This window comes from Drosophila innubila (genome assembly GCF_004354385.1).
Source record: "Drosophila innubila isolate TH190305 chromosome 2R unlocalized genomic scaffold, UK_Dinn_1.0 1_C_2R, whole genome shotgun sequence".
Lineage (NCBI taxonomy): Eukaryota > Metazoa > Arthropoda > Insecta > Diptera > Drosophilidae > Drosophila > Drosophila innubila.
This window is the reverse complement of record NW_022995374.1, coordinates 11,491,223-11,510,020: the sequence shown is the minus strand read 5'-3', so window position 1 is coordinate 11,510,020 and position 18,798 is coordinate 11,491,223. Positions and strand designations below refer to the sequence as shown.

The window sequence follows — 18,798 nt, the reverse complement described above, 5'->3', positions numbered from 1 at the left end:
ACTTTATTTCTTTAAGAAAAATTCTGTATACTTAAATGGCCAATAGCCAATGCGTGGGAGAGGGATGGCAATACATGCACTCACAAGTATTTGAACGGTGCTGCCAACTCGTTTTCAAAGGCGGGTAATTCAAAAGTGCAACATTCTACAAAGAATAAATGAATTTACTTTAGGTAATAAAATAATATTTTAAAAACATTGTGTATAAATATAAAATATACATAGTTCCGGAATAACTACAACTGAATCAAATTCAAGTGCACGTGCCTACAATGCAGCGAATCTCTTATCAAGTTATTGCTAAGCTGAACTTCCTGAATAGTTGTAGTTATAGTCATTCGATTTGTGGTTGTTATTCAGTATCGCGTAAACCGCCAGTGATTAAACTATTACTATTTTAATAGTATTATGGAAAAAGAAAGCTATTTTTTTGTGGTTATGCTAATTTTAGCAATTCCGTGGACTTTACAGGGCAAACTCACAGTTTCTATTGCCAAGAAAAAGGATCCAATTAAAGATTGTGTACTAGATTCGAAAAATCAAACTCATGTTTGTCAAAACAATACAATAAGTCAAGTTCCAGTTGTGAATCAGACAGTTACACCTAAGCCAAAAATAGCAGAATTTCAAATAGATGCGCATAGGACAATCAGCATCAGTAAAGACGATCTTAATGATCTTCTAGACGTTTACATGTCCAAATTGGCCGAAAATGCGGTTACTATTAACGAGAAAGAGAATGAAATTAATCAATTGCAATCCCTGAATAAATCCGATGAGGAGCACCAAAAAAAGTATCAGGAATTGTCGGAATCGTGTACGGCTCAAAACATTTCAATGGGAGTCATTTTAAGTGAAAAGGATGATCAAATCAAGAGCCTGCAGATAAAGTCCAGCACCTTTGAGACAAGACTGAAAAGAAAACAGCATCTTCTGGGAATATATAAAAAACTAAATACAACCAATGTGGAGACAATAAAACAATTAAAGTTAAGGGTAAAGAATTTGGAATCAAAGATAAGGGAAAGAAAAGATGATTTATTAGCTGATTGGGAGGCGGCAACCAACAGTTGTTTACCGTTTGGTAAAACCTCAGGGATTCACTTGATACAACTTCCCGACTTTCGACCCTTTCTGGTGCCCTGCGATGGACTCACTGAAGCAGGAGATGGCTGGACGGTCATACAGCGGCGTGTGGACGGATCTGTAGATTTCTATCGCAACTGGAACGAGTACCGCAACGGATTTGGCAAACTTAATGGCGAGTTCTTCATTGGATTGGAGAAGCTGTATAGACTAACCACATTTCAACCCCATGAGCTTTATATATCGTTGCAACTATTCAATGGAACCAACCGATTTGCCTTATACGACAAATTTGTTATCGGCAACGAGGAGGAAGGCTACGAGATGAAACTACTAGGTCATTATCATGGTAATGCCAGCGATGCAATGCGCACACATGACAAAATGAAATTCTCGACTTATGACAGAGACCATGACGAGTTTACTCATATGAACTGTGCGGAATATCATCATGGTGCCTGGTGGTACGACTTTTGCTCCCGAAGGTAGAAGAAAACCTATTACTTACCTAGAGTAATTCTATATTATTATATATATTTTTTACTTTCAGCAATCTCAATGGAAAATACTTCAAGGGACTGACGGACGATGCACAGGGAATTTTTTGGGATCGTTGGTATAGCTTCAAAACTTTAAAGTCTGTACAAATGCAGATAAGGCCAAAGCATGCTTAGATTAATTATTTAAAAAATGACTATCAATTAATTTTAATAAAGAAATATATTCATATACTTATAAATTGAGAGAACTGTCAATTAGTCGGCGTCTGTTTGATATCTGCATCGGGAGATAAGCTCCCCTCCCCCTTCCTCGATTCCATTCAAAATCGTTCTGTTGTTGCTTATTTTTCTACGCCCATTACTTATCTGTTTGTTTATGTGCTTCTTCTATTCGTTTTTACAATTGTTTCGTTTCCATTAAATTTGTTACAGTTCATTGCATTCTGTTTATTTGCCCATAACTCATTGTGCAATTAATTTTCAGCTTTTATTGCAACAATTTAGTGAAATCGAATTCTGTGCATAATTCTGAAACGGGTAAAGAATAACAGATCTACGTACGAGTGAGAACTGACTTGGAAAACTTAAATACAGAAATCTCAAAAAACAATTCAACTTTCGATAGATTTATCAATTAACTAATGAGTTAATATTCATAATCTTGTCAAATTCTAACCGATTTGATTGTGAAATATTAAATTTTATCGTTATTTGACCTTTCGCTGTAAAAATATAAAAAAATTGTAGTGGAAAGATGTTATAATAAATTCGTGTAGTAAACTTTTAAATTGTTTTCAAAGCTCTAGAGGAATAGAGAAAAATCATCTTTTAAATATGATAAATTAGTTTTATATTTATTTCATATTTGCTACTTAAGCTATTCACTTTGAGATCACTAATTTAAAATTGTTCATGTTGCTGTTGTTGGTCACTTAAAAGTTTATTATTATTTCAATGTAGTTTGTTGTAAATCTTATCAGTAATATTTCAATTGAACTCTCATTTTCAGTCATAAAACTACATTATTTATAACATCAATTAATTAACGATGAATTAAGCGTTTGATTAGCGATGAGACAACAGCAACAAGTATAAAGAACTTTTAAATGGAACTTAATTAAGTGTACATAGATTACTTTAATGATATTTGGACGATATGATAAGTACACGCGTTACAGTGATTATCTCTAAGTAGTAGGGCGATAAAACTAATTCCTTATATTCCGAGTGTTGTACTTTAATTTATGACTCCTCCAACATTAACTCCAGCTCCTCTTCCCGCTCCTCCACCTCCTGCTGTTCATCTTGTTGTTGTAGTTGGTGTAGTTGTTGTTGATTGGGTTCAGAGTTATGCGCCCGCTTTCGGTGCCACCGCAGACTGGCGAACTGGGCAAAACGCTTGCCACAAGCCGCACACTTGTACTTCTTCACGGCCAGATGCAGCTCGGTGTGCTTCTTGAGATTGCCATAAGTGGTGAATGTCTTGCCACAGACGGTGCACAAATGCTTGCGAATATTTAAATGGGCATTCATGTGATCGGTGAAGCGATTCTTCTCGTAGAATCCCTTATCGCAGATGGGGCAATGGAACGTTGACTGATTGAGGTGAGTGCGCCGATGGATGTCGAAGAATGACCACGTCTTGAACGACTTGCCGCAGAGATCACAGATGTAGGGACGTTCCCCTGTATGCGTGCGCATATGTATGGCCACCTCGGTGGAGGTGGCGAATCTCTTGTCGCACTGCTCGCAGGCATAGGGAAAGTCGCGTCGATGGCGACGAATGTGCACCGTCAGGTTGCATGGCATTTGGAATCCCTTGCCACAGAGTGTGCATATAAATGGCTGTGTGCCGTCGTGCCCGGATCGATGTACCTTGTACTGGTCACAGGTCTTGATCAGCTCACCACACACGCCGCAGCGAAAGGGGCCCAGATTCTGTTCGAGATACTGACCCAGCTTGGCATGGAGCAGAGGTATGCTGACGGATCCGTCGGCATTTGTGAGTATTTTCCGTTTCTGTGCTGAGAATTCTTTGCGGAGCTCAAACAAAGTCTTCTCCAGCTGGGCCGGAGTGTAGGTGCATTGAAACGTGGTGTTTAGCTCCTCTAGCATTTGTCCCAAGGCCTGATTGCGATATGCATTAGAGCGAAAGTCCGGATGATCCACATCCCACAAGGCTGGATAGTTGCGATAGATCTCCACAAACTGCAGCTGATCCTCCTGTGAGTTGAAGCTTATGCAGCTGGCATGGATGAACTTTGTCTTCTGATTCGTTTCCACCACACCCTTTTTCTGCAAAGGATCAAGAATTGGATTAATAGATTAATGACAGAATTTATATAAGTTATCCTCTACCTTGCTGATCTTGTTGAAGATCTGATCCTGCAGTATTTTGTGCAGAAACTCCAGCTCATCGTAGCACCAGAGCTTGGGCAGATAGAGACCCTTGTGCTTGATCACCATGCGCAGTTCCTTCCGATAACGTGTGCGCAGCTTTTGCATCTCCTTGTAGCATTCCTCGCCACTCATCTCGTAGTTCAGCTCCTCGAGCAGCTCCGCCGAGATCTCCCGATACAGCTCCTTTTTGCAGCAGTTGTTGTAGTCAAAGTGCTGGGGATTCCACAGGCTCTCCTGCCGCCGGAATGCCTCAATGATGCAGCTGAGCACCTCACGGAACTGTGCCGACTTTGTCGTCGATTCATTGTCTGTCTCACTGGACTTTTCGCTCTCCGTAGACTCACTCTGTAGGGGATTAGTATATATAAAAAAGAGAATATGGTTTGGTTTTAAGCAGGGAATAGCACCGTATCCGGTATCGGAACCGTTAACCGTTTAATTTTTAGTAATAAATATTTTGACTTGTAAACTGCTAGATCAGAGGCTTGAGCAACTTTGAACTATCATAACTTTGGCAAAGCTGTACCGATTTTCAAGCGGAATGTCATTTTGATAATGGTTTGGCCTCTTAATTAATTCTGCATTTAAATTTTCAAAATCTAAAGTATTTGATATTTTTTGATTCTAAGCCATCTAACATCCGATTTTCCATACTTACCCCTTGACATTTTTTCAAAAAGTTTGACCTTTCATAACTTCATTAAAAATTACCCGATTTTCAAGCGGAATGTCATTTTGATCATGGTTTGGCCTCTAAATTCATTCTGCATTTAAATTTTATTAACTTCTTAAAAAAAATTATTTTTTGCTAAAATTCGATTTTGATGCTAAGGGTACCCCCTTTGAAATTTTTAAAATTCAAAATTTTAAATCTCAAGTAATCACTTTTAATCAAATACTTATATCATAAATAGTATAGAACAACACTTAAAACTTGATTCTGAGACGTTTCATTTTCTTGTCAAAAATCATGGGAAATTTAACAAAAATTTTGACTTGTAAAGTTACTAGATCCATTGTCTGACCAACTTCAATCCGTCATAACTTTGTCAAAACTAATCCGATTTTCAAGCGGAATGTCATTTTGATAATGGTTTGGCCTCTAAATTCATTCTGCATTTAAATTTTATTAACTTCTTAAAAAAAATGAATTTTTGCTAAAATTCGATTTTGATGCTAAGGGTACCCCCTTTGAAATTTTTAAAATTCAAAATTTTAAATCTCAAGTATTTACTTTTAATCAACTCCTAATATCATAATTAGTATAGAACAACACTTAAAACTTGACTCTGAGACGTTTCATTTTCTTGTCAAAAATCATGGGAAATTTAACAAAAATTTTGACTTGTAAAGTTACTAGATCCATTGTCTGACCAACTTCAATCCGTCATAACTTTGTTAAAACTAAACCGATTTTCAAGCGGAATGTCATTTTGATAATGGTTTGGCCTCTAAATTCATTCTGCATTTAAATTTTATTAACTTCTAAAAAAAAATTATTTTTTGCTAAAATTCGATTTTGATGCTAAGGGTACCCCCTTTGAAATTTTTAAAATTCAAAATTTTAAATCTCAAGTATTCACTTTTAATCAACTCCTTATATGATAAATAGTATAGAACAACACTTAAAACTTGATTCTGAGACGTTTCATTTTCTTGTCAAAAATCATGGGAAATTTAACAAAAATTTTGACTTGTAAAGTTACTAGATCCATTGTCTGACCAACTTCAATCCGTCATAACTTTGTCAAAACTAGACCGATTTTCAAGCGGAATGTCATTTTGATAATGGTTTGGCCTCTTAATTCATTCTGCATTTAAATTTTATTAACTTCTTAAAAAAAATTATTTTTTGCTAATATTCGATTTTGATGCTAAGGGTACCCCCTTTGAAATTTATAAAATTCAAAATTTTAAATCTCAAGTATTCACTTTTAATCAACTCCTTATATCATAAATAGTATAGAACAACACTTAAAACTTGATTCTAAGACGTTTCATTTTCTTGTCAAAAATCATGGGAAATTTAACAAAAATTTTGACTTGTAAAGTTACTAGATCCATTGTCTGACCAACTTCAATCCGTCATAACTTTGTCAAAACTAAACCGATTTTCAAGCGGAATGTCATTTTGATAATGGGTTGGCCTTTAAATGCTTGCTGCATTTAAATTTTATTAACTTCTTTAAAAAAATAATTTGTTGCTAGAATTCGATTCTGGTGGTAAGGGTATTTATTCTGCATTCAAATTCTATGAAATTCGTTAAAAAAATGGTATTCCTCTGGATCTAGATATTTACTGTGATGACATAGTTATTAAAAAATGACACCTTATCATTTTGAAATGTTTTAAAATTGATTTGGTGTACCTTTTACCGAAATAGTTGTTTCGGAACGTACCGAAACCGAAACCTATAAGACATACCTTTGCCTCCCTTTCAGCCCGCTTGTGCTCGATGACGCCGCGCAAGAAATGCATCTTCTCAAAGTACCACAGACGGGATTTGTACTTGATTCCCAAGGAATTGAGTTTGCTCAGTTCGCGACGATAGCGTCCACGCAGCTCCTTGAGCACAGCAAAGATTTCGGCACCCGTTAGCGGCATTTGGAAGACGGCTTGAAGAGGAGCGGCCAGTTCTCCGTAGACACTACGCTTGGCATTGTATTTATACCCAGGATGCTTGGGATTCCACAACTTCTCGTTGCGCTCGTAGGCCAACAAAAGCGAGCTGACAAATTCACGATTACGCTCGAGTTCGCGACGTGTGCGCTGCAGGGGGATGAGAGGGAGATAGCGATAAAGAGAGAGATAGAGAGTGGTAAAAAGAGGTCAGCAATTGCGATTACATAACTGACTCTTGATGATTTTTATACCCTTGCAGAGAGTATTATAATTTTGTCACGAAGTGTGCACTACATTTCAGGAGACCCCATAAAGTAAATATATTCTGCGGTTTCTTTAAATATCTCAACCAACCTCACATATTCCTTTTTAGGTATTATCTTTTGCATACTGACCGAATTTGGTTCAGATCGGAATACTTTATCATAGATTAAATTTTAGTCAACTGCATATATTTTTATTATGACTCGATTCCTCAACAAATATCTTAACTAACTCATCAGATTCATTATTAGGTATAGTCTTTAACATCCTGAAATAATTTGACTTAAATCGTATTATATTATATATCTATCATAAGAACAATTTGTGAAAATTGAATACAGGTCTCTGCAAGGGTATCAAAAATGCGGATAATCTCTCTATCCTTTCAATCTTATTATTGTGCATATTTGCTCACCAACTTCAAGTCAACGCTGCTGGCGACGCTGCTCGTGGGCGATGTGGGTGGCACTGGAGTTGGCGGCGTTGCGGGAGGCGTGAGTTCCAGCACATTCTCCTCCAGCTGTTGACATTGCTGTAATTCGAGTTGTAAGTGCAGTTGTTCCTGTTGTTGTTGCTGCTGTTGTTGCTCTTCTTCTGCCGTCTTTGCCAACTTGCGTTGCATTGCCTGGCGAAAAGAACAAATAATGGACATAAGTAAACAAAATTGTATCTCACAGATACGAGTAGGCATTCAAGCTACGCGGGCACAAACAAAGCCACATGATCGTCTATACACAAAAAGGGAAAGTCCCCCAGTTCACCCCGCTGCCTCTTTCCCTATTCTACAGTACAAATATCAGCGGCTATTGGCCTTTGGAATTCTGCGACGTCGTCGCCCTCGTCATCGACATGGCTTATCGCTACAACTACTTTTACCCACTTACACATACACTTATACATTTATATATACAAGTGATCGTACATATCTATTGTTGTTTTGGTTTTCTTCAACCTCCAGTAGCCGGTAAAATTGTCGTATTCAAAACGCTCTTAAAAACACATAAAGAATAGTACAGTATATACTTCTACATATACATATGTACACGTGATATATGTATATATATATGTATACTTTGGTCTGCTTTGTTTGAATTGTGCATGAATGAAATCTATGAATAATTCAAGGGCATATCGCGTGTGTCATACACACTAAACAATATTGTGCCTGCCTTTGTTAGATCTGTTGAAGGGAGTTTTGCAATGCCCCTTATCACTTGGCAAATCACAAAGAAGGGTATAGCAAAGCGTAAAGCAATACAGTTAGTCAAGAAAGTATTTAGACAAGACATACACATTTTCTGTTGCAAAACATTTTTGATTTTTTACAAGAAAATAATTTGTTACTTAGAAATACTAAAATTAATGTCAGTAATACCAATATCAATGACGAATGTATTAAGATAGACACAATATTTGAAATTTTATAATAAACTATAAAAGCTTATTTAAAAAAATGACTAATTTTTAACTATTTTTCTTCGCAATTTCAATTCTATGAACTTTAAAAGTGCATTCTAAATACATTCTTAATATGTCTGGCAACAAATTGAAGTTATTGTTGCGGAACCCTTATTATTAGCTTTTAAAATAAAGTAACATTGAATTGGATAGCATAAACGTCTGTCCCTTTCAGCTACACTACTTTGAATTGTTTCGTATTACAATACATATAAGAATATAAACATTTACGAGTATTTAAAATCAGTATTATCCGGTTCTCACTTGTGTTGCTGAATAACATGAATAAACAATTGTTCTCGTTATTCGTTTTGTTTTTGGGTTATAATCGCTAATTGAAGTTGTCGCCCGACTGTGTTGCAATTGTTGACGCACTTTTAGAGTTTTGCTTTATTCGATTTTCAACAATTGTTGTCCCTTTAGGCGAATCAATAAAATAACTGATTGAGTGCAGATAAGGAAATGGAGTTGACGACATTGATCAATTGGAACTTGTTGATAGGCTTATCAAGGCAGGGAATATGAAGATACGAGTTCAGAAATTCACATACCATGCGAGATGTATGGGTTGTTAAGTGGGAATCAAGGGTTGCTATCAAGTTTAACAGTAGTTATAAGCGAAACATGAAAGAATCCCACAAATTGTGTGTTTATACATCCTACCGAAGTTTATTTAAATTTGAAGAACTACATTATATGGCTGGCAAAGGAACAATTAGTTAAAATTTAAATACAGGGTATCAAAACTTCGATGTGAAGAAGAAAACCTTCCATTTTTGCTTAATTATAAATAGAAGCGCAGCTGCGTTCGTAATTTCACAAGTTCGGTTCAATAAAAGTCGACTGATTAATGACGGAACATTTCTTTTGTTGGACCTTACTGACTGCCAAGTCTTGACCTTACACAAATGGTGAATAACGGTGGCTAAATAACGGCAATTTTGTAACCCCTTTAGCTAATTGAAGCAGCTGAAGCCTTGACCTCAAATAACAACAACAACAACTGCTCTAAACGTTGCATTAAAATGCAAAAAAGAATTTTGTGTCATGTCAAACTAAAATCCAAATAGTCCACCGCACCCCAAAAAGGAATCCAACCGAACTGAGCCAAGTTGAACCAAAGACCCTCAAATTTAGCGTAGCCAACTAAAGAGCAATTAAATAAGAAAAAAAATAATAAACCCCCCCTCTTACTTCCGCCTGCCTTCCTGTACGTCCGCCTCCCCGCACCAAAATTTCGATGTTGTCTACCAGGTGGAAGTGAAAGAAATGGAAAATATGAACGAACTCGTTTAGCTAGTAGGTGTTAAGGGTGGGGCCTCTTTGGGGGTTTGGGGTCTGTTGCATGCCTGACTTGCGTATACGAGCATTGTATCGCATTGTGGGTAGTTCCATTAAATGACTTCGCAGCTGTTTTTGTTGATTTCTCCGCAGCAAGGGCGCGCACAATTTGCGGAGCGTGCCAAACAATGGCAAAAACTCTGGCGATGACGTTCAAGACCGTTCCCGGTTCATAGTTCCAGTTCGCCATGTTCTCTCCACAAAAGAGCCACACCACTACAAATTGAATTTCAGTTTGGGTGTGGTGTGTACACACTTACAAATATACACTTATATATGGCGCCGATTCGGGGGCTTGACCGTTGAACGCTATTGACGAGGCCTCTGCGTCATGACGCTGTCTGTTTACTGAGCACGCAATTGAAATAATTGATCCAGTTAACAAAATTGCATAAAAATTCAATAAAAAAGCAGTCACAACAACAAACACAGACTCTGCTTGGAGGCTCCAACAAATTGAAACCCGATATCAGACCCATTTATCGAGTTAGGTTTTTCATTATTTTGTACATGAATGTTCCCTAATGGAAAGGGGTTGAAACTTGTTCGAACTGTCTAGGACGGCGTAGGGCTGAGAATCAAGCACGAAAAGGGGCGACAAAAGGGAAAACATTGAATAGAAACTAGAAAAATATAATAGAAAAAATATATGAAAAATTGCTAACGATAAACTGTGACGTTTTTCAGTGTCCAGTTAAGTTTATAGTTAAGTAATTGCAAGACACTTTGACGTAAACTGCTTGGTAATTAGTGTCAAATTCAAAATTAAGTCTCACAAATTATTTAACTGGACAATGAATGCCCACAGTGTCGTTTTTCCTAAATATATTTAATAATAACATAGCTGATGAATTAAAACAAAAAAAATTAGCTTAGCAAATAGTCCCATTAGTTTAAGATTAATGTATATGATGTATGAAGCTATAATTTAAATTAAATTACTAAAGGCTTGAAAGAATCATTATATGAAGGAATTATTTATAATGTGGTACATCAATTAAAATTACAGTGAGTTTTTAAATTTTATGGAACTCTGAATTAAATTTTAATAATTTTTTTATATAAAATTAATATTTAGTACATAAATAAAAATAAATCTAAATTATTTTTCCTCGGAAGTGCGAGAATTACAAGTTTAATTTTGTTCAAAAAAAACGAAACAATCACCTTCCAAATCTCGCATTCATTCAATTATATAACAATTTGGCAGAAAGAATTACTTTCTACTGATAAGAAAAATAAAACACTCGCATTGTGCCATGTGGCGATATAAATATGAAAATCCATTGCTTCCCTTTGGATTCCAGAGGCAGCTGTGTCATCGCACCGACCTCGGGGTGTATTGTTAACATATGAGTATGAGTATGAGTGTGAGTGTGAGTATGAGTACGAGAATGAGTACAAAAATGTATGTTATGCTGGCACATACGTAGACAGTTTAGTTGTTGATGCCGCTGTTCAATTAAAAATGATTGTTTATTGCATTTGGCACTAGGAAAAGGCTGAGACAAAAAACAAAAAAATGCGGGTAACGTAATCAATTCCTTTGATGATGACGACGTCGATTCATTGTCCAGTCAAGTTTTGCTACTGCCTTAAATATCTTGTGTGCCTCACAAATTAATCAAAAGAAATTTGTTTAGCTGCGAAACCAATTGGTAATTATCAGATGGAAAACACACACAGAACCCCAAAGCAGAACACTGCCATCTAGTAATAAATCCAGGGTAACTGATGATGTTAACCATGGGGAGTGACAATTAGACCACGTTCGCTAAGCAAACGGAATGCGTGACTAGGTGAGGGTGTGAGTCTTGCTCTTGGTCGATACGTTTACTACAGTATTATGTACATGTGTGCCATGTCCGAGTGCAAATAAAAGATTCATGGTAATGCCATTAATACACGCTTAATACCATTATAAAGCTTTGCCCTCAAAAAGCTACCAAATGGTGTTAAATTGTCGGCCATTGCATTAACTGGTTTAAGTGTGAGTTGAAAGTTTACGCTGATTACAATTTGTCGGTTTAAATATATACTAAATGTTGAGTGATGATGGAGTACTCAGTTATTGCCTAGACTTCTTGGGACCGTCCTAAATGTACTCAATGCTGAGTTATAATGAAATCGTTAGTTATTACAGGAAATAAAAATAAAAGTAGAAAAGCCAATAGTTTGCTTTAATCATAAACCATTTAATTGTATATATTTAAGTTGATATCTGACCCAGTTTCTGTTTACAGAGCAACCTCTCTGCAGTACTGGTACTATCTGGAAATGCGGCATGCGTAGCGCTCATTTGTATGCTACAAAAAAAGACAAAAAGGTGGGGAAAATGTTTCATAAAAACTTATAATACTCGTATGCACTATGGTCCGGATGACGATTTTTTAGGAATAAATTAATAACTCGAGAACGAATAAAGATTTTTTGGTCTAGTCTTTTACATTGGGCCTATGATATAAATACGCAAATGGCCTAGAAAAGTGGGCGTGGTCCCGCCTTTATTTCGGATTCTGCGATATGTAAATTTTTTGTTTTTCAAGCTATCAGGACCAAACTTACAGGTTAGGCGTGTTATTATGCCCGTAACGTGTTGGCAAAATTTCATCCAATTCGGACAACTATATCATATAGAAATAATAGGAATTATCAGTCGAAAAGTCACTTTTTTTATAAAAACGCTATTTTTTTCCAAAATATCTGACCAAACTGATCGTATATAAGTGATATTATGCTACTGACATTCTGACCAACAAATATCAAGATCGGAATACTATCATTTTTAATATCATATTGTTCAAATTATTAAAATCGATCGTGAACTAACTTTTTGTATGAAACTAGAAATTTTTATTTTTTGTCGATTGTAAAGATTTATCATTTATTCAATACGTAAACACGAGTTTTTGTAATTTTCGCCAATGCGCACAATAAAATAAGCCAAAAATTCATAATTTTCGTCAATTTGTCTCATGTGTTGTCGCCACACTTTAAACGAATACGCATTTTATAACGTGAGGTTAGCTAAAATAAAGTGAAATTGTGAAAAATGCGCAAAATTGCGCAACTTGAGCTTAATAGTACAAATTCAGAATTGATTTCTCTACAAAATGCATATAGTCGCATTGCTAGCATATGCTAGCAAAATTAGTTACCTCTTTCCAAAGATGAAATTAAATCAAAAAATTTTTTTACGAGGCAAGTTTTTAAATTACAAAAAACAACACATTGCACGTTGATTTTCAACAACGCGGATATATAAACACAAAGTACAAGCCACAATATATATAATCCACCATAAATTTTGTTAAAAAAGCTTTTAAATTAGTGCTGTAAGACAATTCAAATTAACCTTAAAAATGAGAATATCCGTTTCATGTGCAGTTTGTTTAAATCAACTCTGTTTCACAGCTGATTGCTAAACAGTGTTGGAAAATGTTAGAATTTTAGTTATGCAACATTTGAGTTGGATGTATTTTGAATGCATCGCCATCAAAAAATCGTTAATTTGAATAACTTTAACAAATGACTTTTTTCCAAAATAATCGTCATCCGGACCATAGTGGTATGTCCATATGATAATCGGCAAGCGAATAGCGCAAAGGACCACAAAACATGCAACTTAATAATCTGATACAGCGCATTGATAGACTACAAAGATACCCTTAACTAAACGCACAGAGAAAAAAAAATTTTTGAATTTAAATAATTTTAAATATTTAATTTTTTCAATTGTTTTCCTTTATTCTTGACTTCGAAAGTCGCTTCGGGTTATCTAAAAAAAAAGTGCGTTTATTTGAGCTCAACATACCCAATTGTATGCAGCATATTTATAGGGTATGAAAACGAGACGCATGCTCGTAAAACCAATGCGGTCGTAAAGTCAGGTAAAGCGTCGAAGGCTTTTGAGACACGTGTACACAACGCTTTGAGTGTGAGTTCCCCATCGATCCAGACAACAACTAACACAACAACACAACTGAAACTACTCAAGTTTAAAAATCAAAATCAAAGAAAGATAATACGCTAAGTATTCAATGCAATCAATTTCTACGCTAATGCGCTGTTATTAACTTATTTTTGCCATGGAATCGAAACTAAAACTATAAACAAATAATTTCGTCAGTCAGTCACAAGGCGGCCGTAATTTAATTAGACTGATTATAAAGCCAAGTCTGATAAATCAGCTGATCGATCAGGGCCCTGAGACAGGCGTGGGTGAAACCACTCAGTCTGGCCTTAAATTCAAATGTGGCCAAAAGAAAAAAGAGGAAAGCAAGTTAAAGCACAACGTCAAAACATGCTAAATAAATTTTGAATTAAACATGTTAATTATTTAATAAGTGCAGCTGATAAAAACTGAGTTATTTGCTCACTTTTTTTGTTTAATAATGATTAGCGTGCACATAAAGTGCTTGAAGAAAACATGATAAACAATTAGTAATTATCGACAAGCAGAATATCCTGTAAACAAATTATATAATTCATTTTTTTGCACTTATTTTTAAAGTAAACCTGAGAAGAAAATACAATGAAGATAATATCATCATATAGAATTTTAGCAATCCTCTCTTTAATTTGGGGACATCATTTGTTAAGTTAATCATATCGATAAACTGTTTTACACTATAAGTTAAAGGAATTTAGTTAAAATATTGTGAATATCATTAAATAAACCTAATTTTTTTTATAAATTGTTAAAAATTATCATAAATTCTTTTAAAATGGTTTCAGAATTTCCAATCTTAGTGAACAGAGATTATCAAGAATAATCAGATCTAAAAATTAAAAGTTAATCTTAATATATTAGCTAGGGTATTATGCGATTATTGCGAATCATGTTGACATTTTTAAAGTCTCGATTATATGGAGTTATCATATAAGGCGATTTGTACACTTCAATACTTCAGTTTGCTAATGATTTATGCTTTCCAATCGAGCCAAGTTGCGATAGGTTTTATGACGGGTGCTCTAAAAATACCAATTTACCGGTGTTTAAATGTACATTAAAACCTTCTTAGGCCCATGACGGAACTGTGCAACGATCGCCTTATCTCTCCAGTTGTTTTCATCGTCGAAAATCGAAATTATTTTATTACCCACAAACGTGAGCTATTAGTCGCTTATTTTGCTATCTTTGAGTGGGTGTGAGTAAGAGAGATGCACCATACAGATACGAATTGGGGATTGGGAACGGATCGAATCCCTTGTCTGATAAAGTGATCTACATGGACAGATGAATGGAATTTTACCCCAAGTGGAAAAGTTTGTTTTGCAGAACTGAAGAGCGATCAGATATAATATCAGATAGACATAATTGAAACAAACACTGAAGAGTTTCATTAACTTTTTGGGCATCTTTCGTACCACTGTGCCCGCCTAATCGATGCTTAGATAATTTGCCTGCTTGTTTACTTTCTTATTTTATAGATAATAGCAACAACGTCAACGTTAACAGTCGAATGCGACCACCAGACTTACCCATATTGATAACAAGTAAATAGGCTGCCGCTGTAATATCTCGACTAAAAGATACCCTTTATCCAACATTGAAATATTTTGTTGTCTATCACACTTTCATATCTAAGCAGAACTTTCCAACTACGAGCGCTAGGTGGCGTTTTCTATACCTTCTTTTCAGGATAGATAAGGAACAATTATTTGGTCAGACAGACAGTTTGGCTGGCATTAGGTTGGAGATGTCTCCCTTAATCAGTTTAATACACGTCCACAAATATATACCCCTTTTTTGCACAATTTCATATCGTACAGGGTATCAAAATAAAAGTGCCTCGACACAGAAATTACTATTAGGCGTAATTGTATAAAAATGTTTTGACTGTGTCTGGGACAGTATAAGCACTTGTATTTCCATGAGTTCTGTTATTCTGTTATCGATATTGGATTGGGTTGAGTTTTTGGAGGGTTTAAGCAATAATGCAGTACGGGGATTGTACAAGTACGCATAAAAATGGAAATAACTCGTAATACTAAGAAACACTACGAATATAAATACAATTCTGACTACACATAATAGAATAAGCTGAACCAGTGGGATTCATTCCTAAAAATATAATAATTTATTTTCATTTCAATTACATGTATCTTATATGCGATTCAGTATAAATTTTACAAACTGCCCCCACAATTGACTGCAGCTTTTCCAGGCCACATCAAAATTCACTTTTGGCACACAAATTTCAGGCGCATAAAATTAAATTTTTATACTGCCGCACTCATTTTCACAAATAATATCGTAAAACAATCGTAAAACTTTTGTAGCCTTCAGAGAAGCATTCTCATATGTATTCACTTTATATACATACAGCTCAAAATATATATTTCTATATATAAATACCATGTCCAGTGTTTGAGTCGCATGTGTTCCGTTCAAATATCTATTAAATATACACATTATTAGCTCGAAAGTGTTTATGAATTACAACCGATTGAAATACAGTCCCAGCAAACATCAACAAACAAAGGAAACAACAGAGATTAGTCGATAATGAAATACCCTTCTTGCATGCAAATTTTTCGTTCTCAATATTAATGAATAAATTTTTTTTGTATGTATAATGATTTCGTCTCGTTTAAGTATAAACTTAGAAGAAAAGTCTAAAGAATATAAACGTAATGTATAAAAGCTTTTTGTAATCAAAAAGTTTGGTAAAGGGTATTTAGTCAACTAATCTACAGTTTTAGGAATCTATCTTTTCTATATGTTTGCATATATTTGATTCCCCAAAAAACTTCATCAATCAATATCTAAATGCCCATTCATTACGAACAACACAATCTATATACGTTTTCATTTTCAAAAATAAACACAAACAAAACCAAATAAGTCGAATGTTTTTGTCCCAAAAGTTTGGACTTTTTTCCACGCTCTTGTTGAAATTGTATTTATTTATTTTTTTTTCTTTTCGGTTTTTTTGTTGTGAACACATAAATTATTATGTGCGCGCTTTAAAAAACAAACGTTTTTGTTGTTGCTTGTGTCAAATATATTTCCACAACAAAAATATAGATTGAAAAAAAAACAAGAGAATTTGGTCGAGTCCAAAACAAGTGGAAACCAAAAAAAAAAAAGTACGTCGCGTTGCCAGAAAGTAAAAATAGCGAAGCTCTCGTGGAGCTGATGAACTGTCTGGCTGGTGGTTGTGTCTCCTGCCCCGGCCTCCACCTTTGGCTTTGGACTGTGCATCTGGTCAGTAGCCTCCCCCGAATTGTATATCAGGATTAGCGGGCAGCGGACGGAGGCATAAATAACGAAAAAAAAATAATTCGACCGAAACTCGACTGCGTGTATACCCTGTAAGAGAAGTGCTCGATCTCTAGTCTTAATTTAAATTATAAAGAGGTCTAAGTATAATCAAAATTATTTTTAATTCTAGATCAATGTTTTTCAGTTAAAATGCGAGTATTTTAAATTTCGAAAGAGGGCATCTAGTTAAGAAAATTAATTATAAATTTAAGAATTAAATTTTTCAGTTTAACTAGGAATGTTATTTTGTGATTTTATTTAAAAATATTGGAGTCCAGCGTATCCTATGCTGTTGATGGGTTGTAGGGTATTCAAAAAAAAAAAAAATGTATGCGACACAGTTTTCAGAATTTTTGCTGGTGCTGCCAGTGCTGGTAATGCGCCGTTATTTTGAAGGTCATGTCGACCACGCTTGGACTTATTTACAAAGGGCCAAAAGAACAACGGAAACACCTTTTTGCATTACGGAATCGCATAAAAAAAGGTAAAACAACGTTAACAACAACGGCAGCAATATGAGACAAAGAGGTGAAGAAAGGGGAAAAGGAAGGGGAAGGGAGGGATAACATGGGCCAAGAATCAACGATTAACTTACCACGCGTCGCGTCTCGTAACGTGGCGGGGCAGAGACACAAAGGGCGCCTTTGGAGCACGCCTCCAGCGTTGAGGGTGTGTGTGTGCGAGTGCCTGCCTCATGCAACATTTCAAATGGATCTATTGAGTGCAGCAATCGTGGACTCTGCTCGTCACTCGAAATGTCAGCCGAGGGTGGGGGCGAGGGTGGCAATGGATTTTCCATAACATAAACGAAGTCTATTTCGGCTGGTGTTGTTGTTGCTGTTGTCGTCGTCGTTGTTCCCGTTGTTGTTGCTGCGTTGCTTAGCTGCAATAATGTAGCATTGTTGTTGTTGTTGGCTGTCTGTGTTGGAGCTGCGTTCACAATGGAAGCCAAATCTATGTCTATATCCATGCTCACATCCAACAGTCCCATAGTAACAGCGCCCTGAACGTCTGACGACCCCACTGTAGCCAATGTATCATTCCAATTGGATTTTTTCATGCGTTTATCAAGGCGCGCATTTGTTGTGGCCGTTGCTGTTGTTGCTGCTGCTGTTGTTGCGTCTATTTGAAATCCAACGCTGTCCATTGGCATTAGATTTAAATCGGTTTGCGTCGTCTGCTCGATTTTCTCATCGGCAACCTCGTAGCGCCGACGCATATCCTGCATATGATGCCCGCGTATGTGATCGATGAAGACCGAAAGCTGCAGACAAATTGCCGGACAGAAGGCGCAATTGAAGCCAAAACATTGCACGTCCGGCGATGTTGTTATTTCGCCGCACTTGTGAAAATATGCGTAATCCTCGAGCTGCCAATGAAATGATTGTGGCTCCAACTCCGTCGCGGGTTGTAACGATAATATTGAGTTTGTTATTTCAACTGCCATCGCACATTAACTGGTTGATATATGTATATATGTATGATATTTACTGTTTACAGTTACCCGAAGTGCAGTCCTTTAAGGAAACTCTCACTTCAAGTAGATAATATTCTTTGATATGTATTTATATTCGTATTTGTAGTGTTTTTGTTATTCTATTGCGCGCCCACGACAACAAAACAATCGAAATTATAGCGACAAGTGCGAATCAGACGATGCGGAGACCACTTCAAAGAAATGCGTTGCAAACAGCCGGCAAACGAAAACTGTTGTTGTTCTCCCATGTTGCCTTGCTTATAAGAACGCCGAATTCATGCACCAATACATTTACAAGATGCCACTCTGCGCAGCGCCTCTCTTTTGGCACTCTCTGAGAACAGAAACTGTGAGAGTGTGACGTAGCAGCGCTTATTTA

At 36.0% G+C, this 18,798-nt stretch overlaps 2 protein-coding genes across 2 annotated transcripts; one reads left to right on the top strand and one right to left on the bottom strand.

The window, feature by feature from the left end:
• The first annotated feature begins 367 nt into the window (after window positions 1-367).
• On the top strand, window positions 368-1,819 carry LOC117784459 (ryncolin-4). Its single transcript, XM_034622200.1, has 2 exons — window positions 368-1,571; window positions 1,637-1,819. The coding sequence occupies exons 1-2, from the start codon at window positions 409-411 to the stop codon at window positions 1,758-1,760; spliced, it is 1,287 nt and encodes a 428-aa protein (XP_034478091.1). The 5' UTR covers window positions 368-408; the 3' UTR covers window positions 1,761-1,819.
• A 593-nt stretch (window positions 1,820-2,412) lies between these two features.
• Window positions 2,413-18,645, bottom strand: LOC117785122. The gene is made up of 5 exons (XM_034623025.1): window positions 17,538-18,645; window positions 7,289-7,498; window positions 6,412-6,756; window positions 3,945-4,331; window positions 2,413-3,881 (listed from the first exon to the last, which is right to left on the bottom strand). The coding sequence occupies exons 1-5, from the start codon at window positions 18,387-18,389 to the stop codon at window positions 2,829-2,831; spliced, it is 2,847 nt and encodes a 948-aa protein (XP_034478916.1). The 5' UTR covers window positions 18,390-18,645; the 3' UTR covers window positions 2,413-2,828.
• Between the last annotated feature and the right edge of the window lie 153 nt (window positions 18,646-18,798).

What these genes read in the sequence shown, in the direction of transcription:
- LOC117785122 (XM_034623025.1), bottom strand. Translation starts at nt 18,389, where the DNA reads ATGGCAGTTGAAATAACAAACTCAATATTATCGTTACAACCCGCGACG. An exon ending in GCAGCGTTGACTTGAAGTTG is followed by an intron (nt 6,757 to 7,288) that starts GTGAGCAAATAT and finishes ATCCCCCTGCAG; the next exon opens with CGCACACGTCGCGAACTCGA. An exon ending in TCTTCAACAAGATCAGCAAG is followed by an intron (nt 3,882 to 3,944) that starts GTAGAGGATAAC and finishes GATCCTTTGCAG; the next exon opens with AAAAAGGGTGTGGTGGAAAC.
- LOC117784459 (XM_034622200.1), top strand. Translation starts at nt 409, where the DNA reads ATGGAAAAAGAAAGCTATTTTTTTGTGGTTATGCTAATTTTAGCAATT. An exon ending in TACGACTTTTGCTCCCGAAG is followed by an intron (nt 1,572 to 1,636) that starts GTAGAAGAAAAC and finishes TTTTACTTTCAG; the next exon opens with CAATCTCAATGGAAAATACT.